The sequence below is a fragment of the Chionomys nivalis genome, chromosome 3, assembly GCF_950005125.1.
Source record: "Chionomys nivalis chromosome 3, mChiNiv1.1, whole genome shotgun sequence".
In the NCBI taxonomy this organism is placed as follows: Eukaryota; Metazoa; Chordata; class Mammalia; order Rodentia; family Cricetidae; genus Chionomys; species Chionomys nivalis.
This window is the reverse complement of record NC_080088.1, coordinates 89,028,771-89,051,256: the sequence shown is the minus strand read 5'-3', so window position 1 is coordinate 89,051,256 and position 22,486 is coordinate 89,028,771. Positions and strand designations below refer to the sequence as shown.

Here is a 22,486-nt window from a genome sequence, read left to right as displayed (position 1 = left end):
GACACACATGATTTAAAAAAAAAAGATCTTTAAAAAAAAACTTCTTGGGGCACGAGAAATGGCTTAGTGGTTAAGAGCACATCCAGAGGTACCTGGGTTCAATTCTCAGCACCCACATGGCAGCTCAGAACTGTCTGTAATTACAGTTCCAGGGCACCCGACACCCATGGCAAAACACCTATATGTAAAAAAATAAAAAATAAGAAAAATATTGCCTAGGTTCTGTGTGATGAGAAGAGCGTATAAAGTAAAATGAAAGTTCTCATTAAAATAAAAACCTAAAACTTCTCAACAGTATATTTACTCTGTAGACATCTATCAGTAGATAGAATTAGTGTGATAAAAACACATCACTTATCAAATGTCTCATGGTCTCCCCTTCACACACGCTAGACAAATGTCCTACCGTGGAGGTCCATTCTCAGCTCCAGCTTATTTCTTTGAGGTGTAGGTTATTCAAAGCCACGGCTGTATGTATCCATTATACCTGTGTGTCTGCCTTTCCTTCACAGTACAATTATCAAAAAATTTGACAAATTATTTTTAAAATGTAAAAAGGGAGCTAGAGAGATAGTTTAGAGGTTAAAAGTACTTCCTGCTTTGGCAGAGGACCTGGATTTAGTTCTAGCATCTGTACTCAGTGGCTCACAATCACCTGCAACTCCATCTTCAGGGTATCTAACACCCTTTCCTGGCCTCCAAGAGCATTAGCACACATGTGGCACACACTCCTATCCCACACATACACATAAATAAAAAACAAATATTTAAAAATTAATTAGAAGAATTGAATAAGTTTCCATAAAAGAAATCAAGTAAATCTCTTACCTGCTGAGTTGCTTATCTTTTCTGAACTCTGTGCAGCTGTTGCAGGGTTATTGAACATATCAATCAAAGGGCTGGTATAGGCTTTGATCGGAGGAGCAGGGGGCATCTTTGGTGAGTGTTTAGAAAGAGTGTCATAATCTTTCCCAATCTGTAGAAACAAATCTTTATTAGTCTATTATTAGGCCAATACAAAATTCTAGGATTGCTTTTTATCATATGGCAGAAACCCCCACTCTTAGTTGTGAATTATTTGAAAAGTATCATTAATTAAAAAAAATTATTTTAGAGTCTTACTATGTAGTCCTGGCTAATCTGGAACTCTGTGTGTTCACCAGGCTGTCCTCAAACTCATGGAGAGCTGCCTGTCTCTGCCTCCAAAGTGCTGGAATTACAATTGTGAGCCACCACATCTAGATAGGCTCCCTTGGCTACAGGCGTTTACATTCAAAACAATATTTTGAAAGAATTTTGAATGTATTATATTAATTTGTTAAACACATAGCTTCAATAACAATTGAGTATGATGTATGCCCTGATCCAGGTTCCCAAGCAAAGTCTGCATTATTTTGAAGCAATTCTCAGACATATCATTTCTTTTCTTCTTCATTTGGATAAAGGTCTCACTATGTAGTCTAGGCTGGCTTCACACTTTTGATCCTCCTGCTGCATTCTTCCAGGTGCTGAGTGGTACCAGAGTTTTTTAGTCTATTCTCTGAGACATCTATAATGCCTTCATTGGTAATAAATTTATAACGTTGAAATACAGCAGCAATAACATTTCTAAAATATAACAGTGCTAAACAGTATAAAACATTTGCAGTCAATTCTAGTTGTAAAGGAAGAAGGGGAAGGTGAGGAAATGGGGTCTAGGAATAGGAAAGGAGGGCTCATGGTGTCTACCACCATAATCAGTCCCGGTCCCCTAGATCAATATGACTCCTACTAATAAACACACAAAAGGGGACTGATTCCTACCATCTTGCTTCTCTCGATCATGGGTGAAGGCTGTGGTGTCCCCGACACTGGGGTGGAGATGGGCGTCTTGATCTCTTCTATCATGTTCATGATTTTCTCTGGTACTTTTGTGGCATCACAACAGGTTTCCTGCCACCGAGGCAGCTTGGAATTAAGTAATTCTGCAGACTATAAATCCAGAAGAAACAAATTAAAGACAAAGGTGCATTGTTTGAATTGCTGATAAAAGCTGTCTCAAACAGCATCTCTACTGATGTATTAAGACTTGTATCCAGAGTGGAGGCTTGGAGTTTAATTCAGCAGGCAGTTTAAGCAACTATGAACACCTACTGTGTCTTGACGGCTGAGGAGGCAGGCTCAGGATCTAATGAGAACTTACCTGCTTTCTCAGCATGAATACAGAACATCCAGTTAACACAGGACCATAAATGATTAAGAATCCTGTTGGGGCTGGGAGTAGCTCAGAGGCAGAATACATGCTTAGTATGCATGAGATGTGTGTGTGCTTATGTACATCTCAAAACTAAAACAATAAAACCATTCAAAAGCTAACGGGAGGAGCTGAGCAACCAATATGAGAATCTTTCATTTTCCAGATAGCCCTGGAAAGGACAATCACGGTCTCCCCACCAATCCTTCTAAAATCAACACCTCTATTGTGATAAGAGGCATAGGAGTGAAAGTGTCAGGCAAATGAATCAGACTCTGTTCCAGGAAGTCCACCTGTGGGGAAGAGTCTGTAGGTTCAGTGGTGGGGATGGGAGGGAGCGGGCAGGGATGTGTACGTGCCTAGGGATGCTCTTGTCACTGTCTAACAGGCTCTGTACAGTAGCTGGGTGGCAGCACAAAGACAGATAAATAAATGGGCAGAGCTAAGACACTGCAGCTCTGGAGGCTGAAGCTGAGGAGCCATTCCTGCTCCCATAAACCAGGCTCTGCTCCTGCAACAGGACTCTCAGAGGTTCTCAAAACCTTTCAGTGAACTCCCTCTCCAAGGCAGCATTCTGGTTGGAGAAAGAAGCAGAGTTCCATCCCTGAAGCTATTTGCATGGCAACAACATTGTTCTCTTTTTAAACTCACACCAACCACTTCTGACCCTGACAAGCTGGGGAGTGGCATAATGAAGACCACTTGCTAGCACTGGCTAAGGGAAGGACTAGGACTATCTGCAACAAGGGGGAATCACAAAGCAGTTTTCAAATAGCTGAAGGAGCTTCTGGTACAAAAAGAAGCAGGATTGGTCTATGCTATTCTACAAAATACTACTGGGATCCACGGTTAAGACTAAGAAAGACCTTGTCAGTAACTAGAGCTTTCTGAAAACATCCCAGGTTACCAGACATAGTGGGGCATTGCCATAGGAGGGAAACTCAAAGTTGCTTCTATCCCTCTGCAGCTGTGACCTTGTCATTCTGCCATAGCAGGAATCCTTCATCATGGAAGTATGCATGCTTCTAAACCTACTTGGCATTGCTCTCACTCATGTAAATGCACCGTGAGCATCTATAGATGCATCGACACTAGGGCAGACACAAAAATGAGCACCGGAGACAGCACTTTTTCATTATAGCCATTTTAGATCTCAAGTATTTGGACTAGGAAGTTGCATATCCTTCAAGTTACAAAACTTTTACAGAATGTGACACATGCACACTCAGGGCATGAGGTAGGAGGGTCATCTGTCTGTGTTACTTTCATTGGTCAATAAAGAAACTGCCTTGGCCTTTTGATAGGGCAGAAAATCAGGTAGGCAGAGTAGACAGAACAGGATGCTGGGAAGAAGAGCAGAGTCAGACAGACGCCATGGCTCTCCTCTCCCAGACGGACGTTGGTTAGACTCATGCCGGTAAGCCACAGTTAAGTGGCGATACTAATACATTAATGGAGATGGGTTAAACAAATATGTAAGAGTTAGCCAATAAGGGGCTAGAAATAATGGGCCAGGCAGTGTTTAAATGAATACAGTTTCAGGGTTAAGCTAGCCGGGCAGCAGGAAGCGGCCCGTGTTCCTTTTACTACAGCAGAACTTCTCATATTCTGGAACTCTTTCTTAAATCACTTGCTTATGAACAACAGTGAATGTTTGACTTCAATCATGCTAGCTAGGGATGCTTACATAGCCCCAAGAGAATTAAAGGAAAAAAAAAACTACGATCATCTAGAACCACCCAGAGATTGGACCCAGTCAAGACAGTGACATTTGAGATGCATAGCCTACCAAAAGTTGACTTTTTAAAAAATGTGTCTTTTTATTGTTTTGTTTTGGAGTCATAGCCCAGGCTGGCCTCAACTCACTCACCCTGTAGCTGAGGATGACCTTGAACTTCTGATCCTTCTGGCTACACTTCCTGGGGATTACAGGTGTCTATCACTATACCCAGCTTACGCAGTGTGCTAGGAATCAAACCCAGTGCATGCTAGGCAAGCACTCTACCAACCGAGTTACACCTGGGGCCCCCAAATGTGTCATTTTTTTCTACAAGGGATTTTAAATATGGATAAATTATGAAATTAATGATAAGTATTTATTTGATTACTCACTCCACCTGTATTTCTGTAAAGGTCCATTGCTCTCTACTGTGCTTATCTGTAAGGAGAGGAATCTTGAGGGCTTTTGAGTATAAGATAAAGTTACTGCCACACTTAGTGCAGTCTGTTGCACACTCACCTGCCGGTGATAGTAGTGTATGTGATTAGCAAAGCTACAGTGCTTGTCCACCAGAAAGCAGAAGCGCCTTTTTTCCTCAAGCAGGGCTTCTTTGCAGCCATCTGCAATGAACTTCTGAATTTCACTCTGGCGAGAAGTAACAGTCTCCACATACTATGAAAGTAAACAATAGAAGCATGACAGAAGGCATCAGATTGCTGCACAGCATGATACATCACTTGCCATCTTTATACCCAGTTTACTTTGATTATGGAGTAAACACTAAATGCAGATAAACACGGGACAAAATACTTGTAACCTGGCCTGAGCAGATACTCATCGTTACTAAGATACCTACTCATGTGTAGAGAAAGGTTAATGAAGGTTTTACATTCCCCACTGAGTAGCTAGCATCATATAACTACTCTAGGAATGACTCTCTTCTACTGAAAGATAATTTGAAACTAGAAAGTTTCAGTTTTGATCACAGTTCCAGGTACCAACCATAGGATTTAACCTAAGCCTCATTTTCTCATGGTAAAATGAGGACAGTCAGGTCACACATGGTGGTACACACCTTTAATACTGGTACTTGAGAGGCAGAAACAAGCAGATTTCTGTGAGTTCTAGGCCCGCCAGGCTACACAGTGAGACCCTATCTCAAACAAACAGGAGGGATAGTCATGTTAATCACAAAGGTCCCCTTCTTTTCCCTGAGTTAAGGGGAGATGCCAATAAGTTCTATCTGCTATTATGTTTATTCTGGAAAACCCTGCAATACTAAGTCAGATTAGATATGCTTTGTTTTGCCGGGCGGTGGTGGCGCACGCCTTTAATCCCAGCACTCGGGAGGCAGAGGCAGGCGGATCTCTGTGAGTTCGAGACCAGCCTGGTCTACAAGAGCTAGTTCCAGGACAGGCTCCAAAACCACAGAGAAACCCTGTCTCGAAAAAACCAAAAAAAAAAAAAAAGATATGCTTTGTTTTTCTTTTCTTCAACACAGGGTCTCATCATGTAGCACAGACTAGACAAGAACTTAAGTCCCCTCCAAACTCAGCCTTTAGAGGGCTGGGATTACTGGCATGTGCCACCATGCTCAGCGTGGAATGCTTATATTTCACCTTAGCAGTAGCACAGAGGGAATGATATGGTACAGTTGACTGAAGTAAGCCCCCCTTACACTGTGCACACAAGGACTGACAAAGGGAAAGCTCACCTCAGTTTCTTTGTTTCCATATTTCTGTGCATTTCGTCCTCCTTGACTTTTTCTTCTGATCTTCTTCAACTCCGCCTGAGATTTCTCCAAAGAATCTAATTTATTCTTGTGTTCTGCTTGATATCTTTTCAGAGTAGCCTGTAAGTCAAATGTTGTTTTACTGTGGCACCATGCAAGCTGCCGTGAGTCACTTCTGCTCACACTTCACCGTGTGTAGCTAACTGGCTTTGACATCCTCGCACTCATATGGCTTCATTCTGGCTGGGGCTTAAGAATGCCAGTCCACACCATTCTCACATCCACTCTCGAGGATCCGCATTCCACGTGTGTTCTTAGGTGTTGTTAGTTCTAATGTTTCTGTTTATAAGCAGCTCTCTCTAAAGATAAAAATGTCTTGTCTTCTTAATTCCCTCTTTTTTCAAAGTTTTTTAGACACTGGGTAGTCAGTGCTTTGATGAATACACAAACAATACTAAAGATCTGGGGATTTAACTCAGTGGCAGAGTGCTTACTTAGTGTATTTTAAGCCCTGGGTTCCATCACCAGCATCACACACACATGTACTCTCTCTCTCTCTCTCTCTCTCTCTCTCTCTCTCTCTCTCTCTCTCTCTCTCTCTCTCTCACACACACACACACACACACACACAGCTGTTATATGATTTACAATTCAAGACCTACAATGAACATGTGCAAGTGCTCAAGAGTGTTTGGGGTGCTGTATAAGCACAGTGTTTAAGAGACTAGGTTACAGTTATAGCTTCTTTCCTTATTACCTGTGTGAGCTCAATACTTACGTTTCTATAAAACCCATGCTTCTCATCAAATCTGTAAGATGATCATAATAATATCTAGATAAGGGTTTTGTTAGGAATACAAATTAGAAAATGAGCTGGGCATGCTGGTCCACGCCTATAACCTCTGCACTTGAGAGGTGGATAACGAGTTTGAGGTCATCATCAGCTACCAATATGACTATTCTGGGCTCCACAAGTCCTTGTGAAGGGCAGTGAGGGGGAGGAAAAAGGTGGCTGGAGAGTTGACTCAGTGCTTAAGAACATTTTCTGCTCTTGCAGAGGACCAGAATTTGGTTCCCAGCATCCATGTCGGTTGGCCTACAACTTTAACTCCAACTGCAACCTGTGTATATGTGCATTTACACTGTACTAACATATGCACACAGTTTGGAGTTGGAGTTAAAGTTGTACTTACACACACACACACACACACACGTCTTTTTTTTTTTTTTTAATAGAATGTAAAGGCACAACTTGAAGTCCACCTTAGCAAGTGTGTGTAACCCCATGGCCTGTGCGTACATAGCTACAAATCTTGTAAAGATTTCTGGAGAGGACGATTTTGAAGGGTAACATGGGGAGACGATACTAAAACATAAAGGGGATGGGGGTTTGATGACAAAAGAAAGTAAGTGTCCTAAGCAGAAAGAGAAGATGTTATAAACCTTAGTCCTGGGAGTCAAAGGGCTGGTGAAGGGAGGCCTGCAAACTGCCTTGGATGGATGGTTATGTGACAGGCAAGAAGTCACAAAGCACAGGTGTTCTCCTAAGCACAATGATATCCAGGTGCTGCTTAGTGAAGGCACCAGCATGGTCTCTGAAAACTCCTTGTCCCTCACAGGAGTGAGTTCCTTCTTTAGTTTTTCCTGTGTTTTTGTTGTTGCTGATTCTGTGGTTTATTTATTTATTTTATATTTTGCCTGTATGCATATCTGTGCACCATGTGTGTAAGACCAAAAGAGAGCATTAAATCCCCTAGAAGTGGAGCTGCAGATGGTTGTGAGCTGCCCTGTGGGTGCTGGGAATTGAACCTGGGTCCTTTGGAAGAGTGGTCAGAGCTCTTTACTGCTGAGCTATCACTCTAGCCTGTTTCTGTGTTTTTGTTGTTGTTGTTTTAAGCTAGGGTCTCACAGTGCAGCTCAGGCTAACTTCAACATCATTATCCTTATGTGTTGGGAATATGGGCGTGTGCCGCCACACCCAGCACCTCTCTATTTTTGTAACACACATACCAAGCAATGGCAAAAGTGAGCCCACTTAACCCAAAGGGAATGCTAGTTTTATATATTCCAGTTGGTGTCAGCAGCAGACAAAACTGTGTGTGTGTGTGTGTGTGAAAGTTCTCCTAGGCTGAGTGCTCAGGTGTAGGCCAGGGTGGATGAAAACTGCACTCACATTCATATACTTTACGTCAAGCTCTGTCTTCTTCTCCAGCTCATGGATAATCTCCTTATGGAATTTTTTGAACTGTTGACAAAAATGAAAATTAAAAAAATTCACATCATATTTGAGTTTTAAGCAAAATTTTTAAAAATACATTTTAAAATATAACAACTGTCCACGTACATTTTCATCAAGAGTCTCATTGAGTTTCTTGTGGGTGCTGGAAATCTCTATGAGGACATGGCCTGTGAACAAAACCAGACACATAAGGGGAATCCATGGTATGGTTTTGCAAATAAATAAATAGAAACAAAATAGTGGAAGCAAAGATACAAGGTTGCCCTTAGAGGATCCAAACAGTAAACTCCAAGACAAGTATAGGGTGTGATGTCTCCCCAAGGTCGGTTCAGAGGAACCCTGTGAACTAACTTCCTACCTGGGTTAAGAGCACCTACTCTGTTCTTGGTTTCACACTGGTCTATTTTACTCACTCCCTCAGCCAAATCCTATAAAGATTTAACTTTTTAAAACAGATTTTTGATTTTGTTTATATTATTACGTAAATGTGTGCCACATGTGTGTGCCCATGGATGCCAGGCAAGGGTGTCAGATCTGGAGTTACAAGGTGGTCATGAGACCTGATAGCTGGGGCTAAGATTCCAACTCATGTTCTCTAAAAGGGCAGCGCTGGTATTCGCTCTTACCCATGGAGCTGTCTCTCCAGCCCTGTGATTTAACTTCGAATTCTCTTACAAAAGATTAACTCAGTCAACACAATAACTAATTATAGTAACGGAGGGTTTATTTTTTCTAATCCTCAGAGTAATCTGATTATCTGCTCATTACAGAGAAAAAGCATCTTCTTTTTCTCATTTTAGTTCCTATATTTGTTCTGGGAAATATCAGCACGAGGGGAAACTGTAGCAGCCACAGTGTTCCACTTTGGATCTCCTGGGAGGACAGAGTCTCTGCAACAGTGAAATGTTCCAGGGCAAAGGAGTGGTCAAGAACCTCTCTGCCAACCTACCTGTCTCAGAAACCACACCACACCGGTCTGACGAACACAAGCAGGAAAACAGAGGGACTCATTTGGAACGACTGCCACTGCTTTATGAAACTACTACCGAATGCACTGGTGGATTGCTCTACAGGTCAGTAGCAAGATCCAAAGGAATTTTTATGGCAAGCTGAACAGCTGTGGATGGGAAAGGATGACACAGTAGGGCCTGATAGAATAAGGGAAGAGACCTCATGGCCTCAGCTGTCACTACTGTACAAGTGACTCAACTCCACTTTCAGGAGCATTTGCAGACAGCTGCTTCTCAGATCTGCCAGGCCAGCCCAGCCCCTCCCTTATCTTCCATCTCAGAAATCCAGTCTCCTCCCAGACTTGGGTGTTCCATGTGTAAGAGTGAGCTCACTGTGCCTCCTAATCCACCTGTCCCCAGCCAGCCCGTCATGGTGGAAGACCTCTCACCCAGGTGTCATGCCCATGATGAAGAGTCACTACTGTGCGTTGGTGCCATCCACTGGGCCACCTTGAGGGAAGAACATGAATGAACCTTACTCACACTACTTTTTTAGGCCACAACTATGCTTGTCCTACCCTAAGGAGAATGAAGTCACAGACATACTTCCCAAGTGCACTCATCAGAAGTGGGAGGACTCTCCTTGGTCCCCACACAGATCCAGATGGCTCTGCGTCTCAGGAGAGTCTCCCTCCTTCACTCCATCCCTGACTCGTTTGTGCTCTTATTTCTCTGGAGTATGTTCTCTTCTGGGTCAACTTTACATGGTGCTTGGGATCTTTCTAAAAGCAAAGAAGGCAGCTTCCCTGCTCTCCCCATGGTGTTCCAGATAAACAGACTCATGAGCTACAAGCCAAAGGCCTCTATGAACAAGTGCAGTGTAAACCTTGGGTATGGTGGGCACAGAGAACCACCTATAGAAATATAACCTGGAGAGGTCACAAGCCATCAGGATCCGGGAGACACACTATTCCCTAAGCTCTGTGAACCTAAAGTTCCAGCCAGACAATGTGCTGGATAAAGGAGACTTGTGGCAGAATCATGCTCAGTATTCAGGTTTTTTTTTTTAACCTACCATGTTCATTAGCTTCCCACCCTGATGGTGCCATCTAAAATTCCCAAAAGTTAATATGAAGAAACAAACAAGAGAAGCCTGCAAGCTGGCCAAGAATATAACCACATCACTATGTCATTTCAGATACTGAAACATTCACAGTTACTTTTATATCTATTTTGAACTACAAACAATTCCTTGTTGGAGAGAAAAAAAATACAAATAAGATCCAGTTCAATTATTTGAAAACTAAGCACTTAGTTCTTGGCAAGCTGGATCTTAAGGAAAAAAAAAATCTAAAAATATTTTGGCTGAAACCATCAGAAGAATTCTGTTGGAAAGCAAAGAGGTCACATTTCTTTCTTATATGACCCTTCTTGAACTGTGTTTCTACAGTCCCACTCAAATGTGGACCTCAGAGCAATATGTTGTGTGTTAAGCACAGCTCTGAACTCAGTGCTCTGCCTTGCTAACCCAGCCCAACACACATGGGTTCCCCCTGCCCAAACTCCTGTTTGGTTTCTGCCACTGCAGACAAGTTCAATGAAATGGGCCATTCACGGTGGTAGGACGGAACTCCTGACCTTGTTATTCTTATCCCTCATGGTTTGTGGCATTCCAAAGTTGGTCTTCCAGGGTAACACTGGAGTCCTTGGTTTTAAGAATTGACTGAAACACACCTTAGCTATGATTGTGCAAGCTGCCAAAGCATACCTTGAAACAGAACACGAAACTACCTTTAGGTTCAATCCACAGATGTTTACTCTCCAATTGAACAAGTATTACTTCAGGTTTGAAAATGTTCTGTTTCTGTGGTGCTTCACTCTTCATCCTCTAACCTACCTTTTCATGAATTATATTTGAGAAGGGAAAAGACTCAGAGAACATTGAGGGAGGAGCTGAGAAAGCACAACCAAGATTCAAACAGAGCAGAACAGAGCACATGCCCTGACAGGAAGCTGTGGCTGCATGCTGCACCAATCCGTTCCTTCTTCTTTTCAGGTTCGGAGCCAATATTTCAGGAAGAAATTCGTATCATTACAGCCATGTGACTCAGTCTGAATAAATTAGATTCTTAACGATGCAATAATAAAGAATTTATTATTAAAATTAAACATTTTTGCAGCACTGGAGATGGAACTGGGGTACTCACCCATGCTGGGCAAGTGCTGTACCACTGAGCCACAGCGCTGGCTCAAAGGAATTTAGGTAAAATATGTACACATTTCAAATTCACAAGCTCAACTTAGATAATGCTTATAGCAATAATGGCAAATAGCAGCATTGTCCTAGGTTTTAGGAACTATGAAGAAATGTAGCCAATATTTTAAACAAAGTTATGCAAGGATATTCATGTGGCCAGTAGGCAATGTGGCCTTGAAATGTTAAATAACAAAACTTAAAGAATGTTATTGGTATGAGATACTTTTTGTTTGAAATACTTTTATTGATATTTTTTTCTGGGTGGTACTGCAGATGGAACCCACAGCCTGGCTTGTTGGGCAAGTACTCAGCTCCCATTGGGAAGTTAGTTATTTCTTTGACACAGGGTCTTGTTATATAGCCCAGAATGTCCTCAAATTTTCAATCTTTCTACCTCTACCTTCCAAGTGTTGGGATCACAGACATGCACTACCACACCCAGCTGGTCTATTAATATGTTTCAGTGAGATAAGTCTTTACCAATTCACAGTAAGAATGTGGAGGAGCCAGATGGAGCCTGACAAGGACAGAGGCAAAGAACACATGCTGAATTCAGGCAGACATTAAAAAAAAAAAAGAAAGAAAGAAAAGAAAAGAAAACCAAGCCCAACTCTTTCCATTTATATCTGGTCACAGATAATTACAACACATTTGTTATTTCTAGAGAGTACAGAGTAATGGCTGAGTCACACGCCACTTCCTATGTGTTACTACAAGTGGAATCAGACGAGAAAACAGTCGTGTGGAAGCCAACCTACTACTGGCCTAAAGTCATACTGTGCAGGCTGAATTGAAAATGACCAAAAATGTCACTGGGAAATGGATAGTTTTTCTGACATTTTTACAGATAGCAAATGGAATGTGGAGAAATGAGAGCTAAAAAGAGGGCTTTGAAGGTACAGGTGTTTGCTGCCAAACCTGGCAACAACTTCAAGCCCTGGGACCCAGTTGGTAGAGGGAAAAAAAAGAACTCATGTAGGTTCTCTTCTGACCTCCACACACAAAACAAAACACAATAAAAATTTTAACAGTACAATGAAGGTAAAAGCAAAGCACACAGATGTTATGCTAAGGAGACAGGTATGTGAGCTGGGAATCCAAATCACCAATACTTAACCACAAACACATGAGCAAATTGGAGATGCTCTACTGCCTCTAAGAAGGGCTCTCAGGCCCTGGAGGCAGGCAAGTGGCTCCCCTTTGATCAGTACTGTGCTATACAAATAGCAACATGAAGCTGTGCCTGATGGCTCATGCCTTTAATCCCAGCATCAGAAGGCAGAGGCAGGCGGATCATCCTGGTCTACAAAGTGAGTTTCAGACAGTCAGGGCTACACAGAGAGACCCTGTACTGGAAAAAAAAAAAAAAACAAAAAAAAACAAAAAAACCCAAACCAAACCAAAACAACAAAACCCAGCCAACTAACCATACGAACAACAACAACAAAACCCCACAAATAACAACATGTGTGTGAAACAGAGCTTAAACGGGTCTCATTCTTGTCTTAACCAACTGAAGTGCTACAGTTCTAATTAATGTCTTGTAGTCATCATATAATTATTCTTCCAGTGTTCCCCCAAACAAACAAATGACAAGGAGGTATATGTCACAAGAGTCAGTTTGGTCAAACGTGGGATATCCTAATCTGAGCATCAAAACAGTGAAGGATGTTAAGGATGGTAATAAACTATAAATCAGCCCCCCCCCCCGAAAAAATCCAGGAATCTGTGAGTCCACGCCAACAGATAATACAGGGGACAACAATGCTCCTGTCAAAAGTAAAATGTCAAGCACCAATCAGTGAAGAGAGGCTGCTGGACTTGGGAAATCACCATTTTGCCACCATCATAGTAAAGACAGGCTAGAGCAAAAACCATTAACACATGCAAAACTTAGGATGAGGAAGAAGATATTGCATAGCCTGGAAGTTTTCCTCTAAGATTGCTTGCTAAGAGAAATATTTTTAAAAATCCAATAGTGAACTTCAAGTCAGACAGTACCTTTATATCAGAAGTGAGAGGAAAATGACCAGTGTGCTCACATTTGATATATACCAGATGCAAAATGGCTTAGATAGTATTCTAGCAAGAATAAAGATCTGACATCTCAAAGTCTTGACTACCCTCAACCTCCAGTTAGCATTTATAAGAGGTTTACACTGCCATACTTTAACTGAATGAAACTCACCTATTTAGATTTTAAAATTACATTAATTTATTTGGAGTGTGGTGTACACCTATGTGGAGGTCAGAGGACAACTTGGTTGGAGTTCATTCTTTTACTGTGTGGGTTTTGGGGATCAAACTTAGTCAGGAGTACAGGTCTTTTCCCACTAGGTCCTCTCACCAGCTTCTCATTTATCTGTTTAGTTTTGGAGAAGGAGAAAGAAGATGAAGATGATGATGAAGATTATTCATCCCAGACCTGGTTGCTGGAGATAATAGGAGCTGAAGAGGTGTGTTGGTAGGTGAGTTGATATCAATGTTGTACTTAAAGAAGATCTTGGGCAGCCTACTTCTTAGAAAATGGTCAGCACAGTCAAAGATATGAAGGTGAATATTTCTCTGAGTCAAATAGAAGTTGCAGCTGTGAGGACCTGACTTTGTAAACTCCATAAAGAAGGGGCTTCATTTTAAGTCATATAATGGGGGGTGGGGCGCTGATCTCAGCTCCAGAAATGTGTTGCAATGGTGGAATTTGAACAGATATCTTAAAATAGCCAATTAAGGAGGCAGGGAGCAAGGCCATAAAATTTAACGAGGTCCAGATGTCCTAGGGGACATCCTGTCCTTGAAGATACCTTGTCAATTTTTAATGGATCTTTGTTTTGTTTTTTCCCCCTGCCCAAAAACTGACCCATGGTTTCAAAAACTACCTTACCCTACGCCCTTCTTACCCAGTCTCATGATGACAGGACATTTTTCCTTTAAAAGTTCTCTCCTTCCCCAGCTCTGGGCTGCACTTCCCTCACCCACTGCATTGGTGTGGTAGAGGTGCAGTTCAAACTCAAGTTTGAATATTAAAAACCCTCTTGTGCTTTACATCGGAATCCGGTTCTGTGGAGTTTCTTTTGGGGGGATAATTAACTTGGGCACAGCAGCAGTCACAGGCTAGAGATACATCTCAGGAGTTAACAGCCTGTACTGCTCTTGAAGAGGACATGTTTTTAGTGCCCACTACCCATGACTAGCTGCTCACAACCTCCTATAACTCCAACCCAAGGGGATCTGATGCCTCTGACCACTGTGGGTACCTAGACTCACATGTTCACATACCCAAAACACATATACATAATTAAAGACACAATTAAAAAATTTCTTTTAAAAGGCTGCAGTCATAGTGGGGAGTGAGGCTGAGTCAGGAGGATTTTTGAGTTTGGTGCAAATCTGGGTTTTAGAATAGGATCTTGTCTCAAAAAACTGAAAAAAATATAACCATAAATGTAGACTTTTTTCTTCTTTTTGGAGGTGTTTCTTTTAGACACAGTACAAATAAGACTTAATTTTTGATAGTTAGGTGTTAGTGGTACACACTTTTAATCCTAGCACTTGGAAAACAGAGGTGAATCTCTGTGAATTCAAGGCCAGTCTGGTCTATAGAGTGAGTTTCAGAACAGCAAGGGCTATATAGGGAAACAGATCCTGTCTCAAACAACAACAAAACAAAACAAAAACCCAACAAATAAACAACAACAACAAAAATCAAAAACAAAACAAAGCAACTTGATTTTTATGTGGAAGTCTAGAATAAACTATCCAGAGGGAATTGGCTTTGCACGTTAGACTGTCAGAAGCTACTGTTGATCTCTCAGTAATGGAGCACAAAATCCGCAGGAAGAAGGTGGGGGCTGGAGAAGAGTCCTTTGCAAAGCTCAAGGGGCAGGGCGCCTCAGCCAAGGTCAAAGCTGCCAACTAGGAGTCTCAGCAGCACTGCCCGTCTTCAACATTGCTTAGGAAAAGTAAAGAGCTCCATACTTCCTAGAATTTACCTCAGTGTTTGCTCTCTGCAAAGACGGAACCCCCCCCCCCCCCCAGGCTTTTCCTAACAGAGATAGGCAGCTGTTGTGAAATAAGCCCAAAGCCCTGTTCCGGGCTCTGTGGAGAGACTGGCCTTCAAGGGCAAGCTGCTGCAATAAAGAGTCTAATCTGACTTGGGAACAGCAACTAGTTATCCCAGGCCCCTCAAGCTTTCTCACTAAGAGGAAAGAAAAGCTAAGAAGGCTTCCAAAGGTCAATTCCAGGTATTCAGGTTGTCCAAAACTTTCACAAAACAACTCAAGATTCCCACTGAAGATAAAGGAATGAAGTTTTCCTTTCCCAAGACTTTATCACAGGAATCATCAATAGGGCCCCAGGAAAGGATCCTGGGTACAACTGAAGAGCTGCAAGGCACAGACTCCGCAAGAACGACACTGTGAGAAGAGGAAAAATAAAAAAACCTTTGATACAGTTACAGCTACACCCAACATTAAATATATCCCAACTCCTAGTCAGATAAACAACTATTCTACCAAAGCCTAGCTTCCACTGTTCCTATTTCCTGGTATATTCAATTTTCATTAACAAAATTAAACACACTGAGGAAAAACACAATCTGAAGAGACAAGGAAGACATCAGACCCAGACTTAGATATGGTGATTTTGAAACTGCAAGACTGTTAACTTATTTGGGTGTAACAATGCACACCAACAGTCCCAGTATTCAGGGCCGCCAGTTTAAGGACAGCCTGAGGAGGAAACAGTAAATTCTAGGCCAACCTGGGCTACACAGTAAGAGTCTGACATGCCCTCAAACAAAACAAAACAAAGCAAAACGACTATGGTTGATATGCCAAGGATCCCACTGGGAAAACTGAGTGACGTGTGAGAACAGATAAGAAATGTACTCAGAGATTGAAACTCGAATAAATAATCAAAAAAATGATAAAAACAGAGATATAGAATGCCTCTGATGTTCTGGCTTTCCAGGAGACTGGACACATGAGCTTAAAAGAACCAACGAGCAGCCGGGCGGTGGTGGCGCACGCCTTTAATCCCAGCACTTGGGAGGCAGAGGCAGGCGGATCTCTGTGAGTTCGAGGCCAGCCTGGTCTACAAGAGCTAGTGCCAGGACAGGCTCCAAAGCTACAGAGAAACCCTGTCTCGAAAAACTAAAAAAAAAAAAAAAAAAAAAGAACCAATGAGCTTAAAGATATGTTGGTGCAACCTTCCAAAACTGACATACAAAGGAATGAACGAAAAAATGGAACAAAATATCCAAGAGTCGTGTGCAATTAGAAGGGTAAAACACCAATAAAGGCAAAGCCAGAGAGAAAAAGGAGTGGAATGAAAAATCAAAGCAATGGTGTTGGAGACTATTTTCCAAACCTAAAGGCAGATATCAACTCACACACCCAGAAAGCTCAGAGAACACAGAACAGACACTGAAATAGTGACACCTCAGTGTATCACACACAAACTGCTAAATACCAAAGATAAACACACATTCTTGGAAGAAGCCAGAGGGTGGGAAATGGCAAGGTTGGAGAGCAACAGGATAACAGTTACATCAGACTTCCTCTCATAAACCACTTACCAGAGGGTAAAGTGGGCCATGGTGGTGCAAGCATGGAATCTTAGCACTCAGGGACAGAGAGAAGAGGATTGCAAATTCTAGCCCAGCTTAATATATAGTATAAAAAAAAGGCAAGCAGCCTGGTGGCATATAACCCTAACCCTGCAATCCCAGCACTCAAAACACCTGAAGTAGGACTACCATAACTCAAGGTTAGCTGGGCTATGTAGTGAACAATGATGCGGGAGTGATTTCTTTCTAATCTGTTGCTTTCATTGGTTAATTAATAAAGAAACTGCCTAGGCCCATTTGATAGGCCAACCCTTAGGTGGGTGGAGTAAACAGAACAGAATGCTGGGAGAAAGAAGCCGAGTCAGGCAGTTGCCATGATTCTCCCACTCCAGACAGACGCAGGCTAAGATCTTTCCTGGTAAGCCAGCTCATGGTGCTACATAGAATATTAGAAATGGGTTAGATCAATATGTAAGAGCTAGCCAATAAGAGGCTGAAACTAATGGGCCAAGCAGTGTTTAAAAGAATACAGTTTCCGTGTAATTATTTCGGGTAAAGCTAGCCGTGCGGGCGGCTGGGTGCCGGGGATGCAGCCCCACCGCTCGTATTACAACAGAATAAGAGGGCAGCTAGGGCTTCACAAACTAAAAAATACCAAAGATAGTAAAATATCTAAGAATTCCAAGACTCACCACCTAACATTCATTTGTCTAACAAAATTATCCTCTAAATACACAAAAAACACACACATACATACATACATACATACACACACACACACACTCACATGGAGTGGGGAGAGATTGGGAGAGAATGAACGTGTGTGTGTGTGTGTGTGCTGAGATAGGGTCTCCCTATGTTATCCTGGTTGGCTTGGAACTTGCTAGGTAGACCAGGCTAACCTTAAACTAACAGCGATCTACCTGCCTTTGCCTCCTGAGTGCAAGGATTAGGAGAGCGCCACTTTGCCTAGCTGATTTTTTTCAGACAAAAATCTGTCACCAGTAGACTTCATTGTAGAAAATGTTAAGGCTTTTTTCTGAGAAACGTCTTATGTCAGTAATTCAGAGTTACATAAAGAACATTTAATAAAAGGATAACATTAAAGAAATAAAGGTAATAGAATATTTTTTCTTCTTCCTTTTCTCTATTTTTTTTTTTTTTTTTTTTTTTGAGACAGGGTTTCATTCTTTGGCCAGGCTGTTCTTGAATTCATAACCCCTATGTCAGCCTGTGATTATAGGCACATCTGCCATACCCAGTTTTGTAAAAACTATTCTTAGGGACTGGGGATGTAGTGCAGTTGGTAGTAGGCAGAGAGTGATTGCTTAACACAGACAAGAAGCCTTGTGGTTGGGCTCCAGTGCCACCTAAAACTGGGTATGAAGATACATGCCCATCATCCCAGCACTAAAGAAGTAGAGATAGGAGGATCAGGAGTTCAAAGTCATCTTTGTTACAGAGCAAGCATGAGGCCAGCCTTTGGCTACATAAGACCCTCTCAAAATAACTTCAGTTAAAATGACTGCACAGTACTAACAGAAACAAGGTACTGAGTGGTTTTAGTTCATGGATAACTGAAACTGATGACAACAATGCCACCAAGATGGGGAGGAGAAACTTGCTCCCATTACTAGATAGAAACAGTCTCTGTCTTCTGTTTTTTTTTTTTTTAATGGTGTGAAAGAAATGTGCAACATGTTTTAATAGAAACTGCACTTTGAACTTTCACTTTTGATCTTTTGCTGGGCTAGTGATACACAGCACAGTACTTCCGTGTGATGTGGGACAGTGGTGAAGGGTCAGTGCTGAATCAGAAGGGGAAACACTGCGCATGAAGTAACCTTAAATGTGCATTGTTCAGTGATGGACCTTGGGTGGCTGAGGAACACAGACCACAAAACTCAAATATTCTATGATCCCAAGTACATGACATTCTAGGAAAGCAAAAACTTCAGAGGCAGTGAGAAGATCAGTGGCTATCAGGGGCTGTGGGTAGTGACAGAATGACAGTATACACTTAGCCAAATTAAGAGAATGTAGCATGAACCTTAATGTAAACTGAAGCCTTTAGCAAATGATAGCTTGCCAGTACTGTTACCAATTGCCCTCTCAACAAATGTACCATACAAAGCAAGATGTTTAAAATGAGGAGCCTGAGTGGGGGGTAAAGAGGATATATGGACACAATTCAAGATCTATTCATTCTGTAAGGTGGAAGCACTAAAAGATAAGCTGAAAAGAGAAAAGACAAAAATAGTTAACAATAGCCCTCTGGGTATTTTAAAAATCAAGTCTCAGGGAGGTATGGAACACAACAGCTACACAATACCAGTCTATAGAATAGAAAATAGTAGGATTTAGTGGTATTCCTAACAGTCAAGTATTGTCTAAAAAATTAGGAGCAAATTTTCAAAACCAGAAGAGAGATACAGGATTTAGGTGACATTTCTGTCACTGGCCTGTGTACTAGCTGGTTTTGTGTCAACTTGACACAATATAGAGTCATCAGAGGAAGGAGCCTCAGTTGAGGGGAAGCCTTGATGAGATCCAGCTGTAAGGCATTTTCTCAATTAGTGGTCAATAGGAGAGTGTCCAGCCCATGGTGGGTGGTACCATCCCTGGGCTGCTGGTCCTGGGTTCTATAAGGTGGACTGAGCAAGCCATGGGAAGCAAGCCTGTAGGCAGCACCCATCCATGGCCTCTGCATCAGCTCCTGCTTTCAGGATCCTGCCCTGTTTTAAGTTCCTGTCCTGACTTCCTTCGGTGATGAACAGCAATGCTGACGTATAAGTCAAATAAATAAACCCTTTCCTCCCCAACTTGCTCTTTGGTCATGGTGTTTTATCACAGCAACAGAAACCCTAGATAAGACAGCCTGATAAACTGATTCTGAAAGCAAACTAAATATTTCACACTTGACTTTAACAATTAAGACAATTAGCCTACTTGCTGTTCACAAGTATAGCAAGCTACACACAAGATTTGTGATATTATTTAAGGTGAATTTCTTATTTAAAATGTTTGTGTGTCTGATGTATCTATGTGTATGTGTTCATGTGAGTGCAAGCATACATATGTGGAGACCAGAGACAGTCTCAAGTGTAGGGCTTCACCTTTTTCGCCTTGTCTAAAATAGGTCTGTGTTCTTCGCAGTTGCAACACCAGACTAGCTGGCTCTGGAGCTTTCAGGGACTCTCTTGTTTCTGCCTCTTTCTACACTACCATGTCCAGCCTATCTGGATTCTGGGGATCCAAACTCAAGTCCTCATGCTTGTATGGCAAATCCACAGAATCATCTTGCCAGTCAAAATTTAATGTACTATTTTTATTTTAGCCAAAATAATACTCTAATTTTATTATTATTGTGCATGCACGGTATATGGGTATGCATGCCATGACACATATATGGAAGTCAGAGGGTAATTTTTGGGAGTCAGTTCTCTCCATCCACCTTTATGTGAGTTTTGGAGATCAGGTCACCAGGCTTGCATGCAAAGTGCTTTTACCCACTGAGCCACCTTGCTGGCCCAAAAGAAAAAAAATTATTGAAATGTATAAACTGTATATCACACAGAAGAAATTTATCAAGTTTGTCTTCATATAGAAATGGTAATTGTTTTCTTTATACCTTAATGTAAAATACAACATCAAAAGAGCAGTGTGTTCTATAAATGATTTAAAATGTGGCAAATAAACATTAACGATTCATTTTCCTTATTACTCAAATACATCCACTGTGATGACAACAATGAAAACAGGTATGCTATCAATCATGAATGAGGATGACAATGGCCCATTTTAGATGATGAAGTCAACTAACTGTAGGCATTTTCATTCAAGGCTTAAACACTACATCTGGAACTATACATTTCTGTTTTTGTTTTTTTTTATTTGTGTGTGTGTGTCTGTGTGTGTGTGTGTGCATGTGAAGGTTCCTGGGAAGGCTAGAAGAAGGCATCAGATCCTCTGAAGCAGGAGTTACAAATGGCCTATATGGGTGTTTAGAACTGAACTTGGGTCCCTTGGAAGAGCACAGTCATCTCACTAGCCCCTGAGGATTTTACTGAGGTTTTGAGAAGTTGTAAGGTTTTCATTGAGAGTGAGACTTATGTTGGACTCTGAGTTTGTGATCCTGACCACTAGGTAGCCTTGATTCAACTATGAGTCAAGAACTCACAGGGAAGGGAAATTAAGTTTGCTCTATTGGGTACCTATGACTGTTCACCTTCACTGTCAACTTGATTGTACTGAAAACTCATCTCTGGGTGTCCAGGAGGACATTTCCAGAGAGTATTAAGTCAGGAAGGCTCTGACTTAATTAACATATTAATCCCTTGATGGATTAATACTATGAAGGCATTACTAGAAAGTGATGAAAAACAGGACATGGGTCTCCCTTGTGGGAGAAGGTCCTTTGGACTGTGCTTGGGGGTGTATATCTTGCCTTGATTACTTCCTCTATTCTTTTTTTTTTTTTTCTGCTTTCTGGCTGCCATGATGTGCCTACTCTGCTCTTTCATGCTTTTTCCCCCATGACTATCACTGCTGAAAACATGCTCAAATCAGTAATTCCTTCTCTTTACATTGTTTTAGGTATTTTAGCAACATGCTGCACAGTAACTAATGCTGAACTGCTGCCTAGGATGTGGGAGGCAAAAGTTTCAACATTGGAATACTCTGGATTGATGAGACGATGAGATGGCTCAGTGGGCATAGGGACTTGACGCCAGGCATGATGATGTGAGGACTCACACTAGAAGGACAGAACTAGCCAGGTGGTGGTAGCACACATCTTTAATCCCACCACTTGGGAAGTAGAGGCAGGCGGATCTCTGTGAGTTCAGGGCCAGCCCTGGTCTATAAGAGCTAGCTTCAGGACAGGCTCCAAAGCTAAGAGAAATCCGGCCTCAAAAAACCAAAAAAAAAAAAAACCCAAACCAAACCAAACAAGAACACCCACGCCCCAAAGAAGAGAACAGAACCACTCTGACAAGTTGTCCTCTGACTCTTACATGCGTGCATGGCACACTTGTGCCATATATACACACACAGAACTATGTACACAAAATAAAATGTAATAAAATTTTGAAAGCAAAATACTAGAACATTTGAATTATTGTCTAAAAATAGAACTGTGGAAAGTTAGTGTAACAGGAGGACCTGCTTGTCTCCCTGGCCGTCTGGCTAGCTTAGCCCCGAAATAATCACACAAAGACGTCTAGATAAGTTATAAAACTGATTGGCTCATTAGCTCAGGCTTCTTATTAGCTCTTGTAACTTCTATCAACCCATTATTCTTGTATATGTTAGCCACATGGCTCAGTACCTTTTTCAGCAGGTCACATCCTGCTTCTTCAGTGTTTGGACAGGTCTCCGGGAAAGGGCTTCCTTCTTCCCAGAATACTCCTGTTCTCATTGCCCCACCTCTACTTCCTGTCTGGTTTCCCCGCCTATACGTCCTGCCTGGCTACCGGCCAATTAGTGTTTATTTAAAATATTATTGACAGAAAATAGAATTGTCCCACACCAAGTTAGGCAGTACCATAGAGGCACACACAGGCTAAGGGCTGGACGTTTCGGCTCTGAGTGAATGGATAACAATGGAGGTGAACCAAGGTGGTAGAATTGCCTCTCCAAGGACCCACTGAAGTCTGCTGGTTTCCTAGCTCACCTACAAATGCAGAAGCCCTGAAACAGGTAAAAAGAGGTTACATGACTGTTGTCTACCCCACATTCTCATCAGAGGGCAGACTTTCAAGATGTCTGGGCTTCTGGGCTTGGCTGAG

General features: G+C 41.9%; 1 protein-coding gene across 1 annotated transcript in view; it reads right to left on the bottom strand.

The window, feature by feature from the left end:
• Baiap2l1 (BAR/IMD domain containing adaptor protein 2 like 1) overlaps positions 1-22,486 on the bottom strand; it is a 101,781-nt gene that overhangs the window by 13,211 nt on the left and 66,084 nt on the right. The window contains exons 4-9 of the mRNA XM_057764403.1: positions 8,030-8,091; positions 7,859-7,930; positions 5,668-5,805; positions 4,473-4,625; positions 1,804-1,971; positions 829-976 (exon numbers count right to left, since the gene is read on the bottom strand). Of these exons, the coding sequence (XP_057620386.1) occupies positions 829-976; positions 1,804-1,971; positions 4,473-4,625; positions 5,668-5,805; positions 7,859-7,930; positions 8,030-8,091 (741 nt within the window). The remainder of the gene's footprint in view (positions 1-828; positions 977-1,803; positions 1,972-4,472; positions 4,626-5,667; positions 5,806-7,858; positions 7,931-8,029; positions 8,092-22,486) is intronic.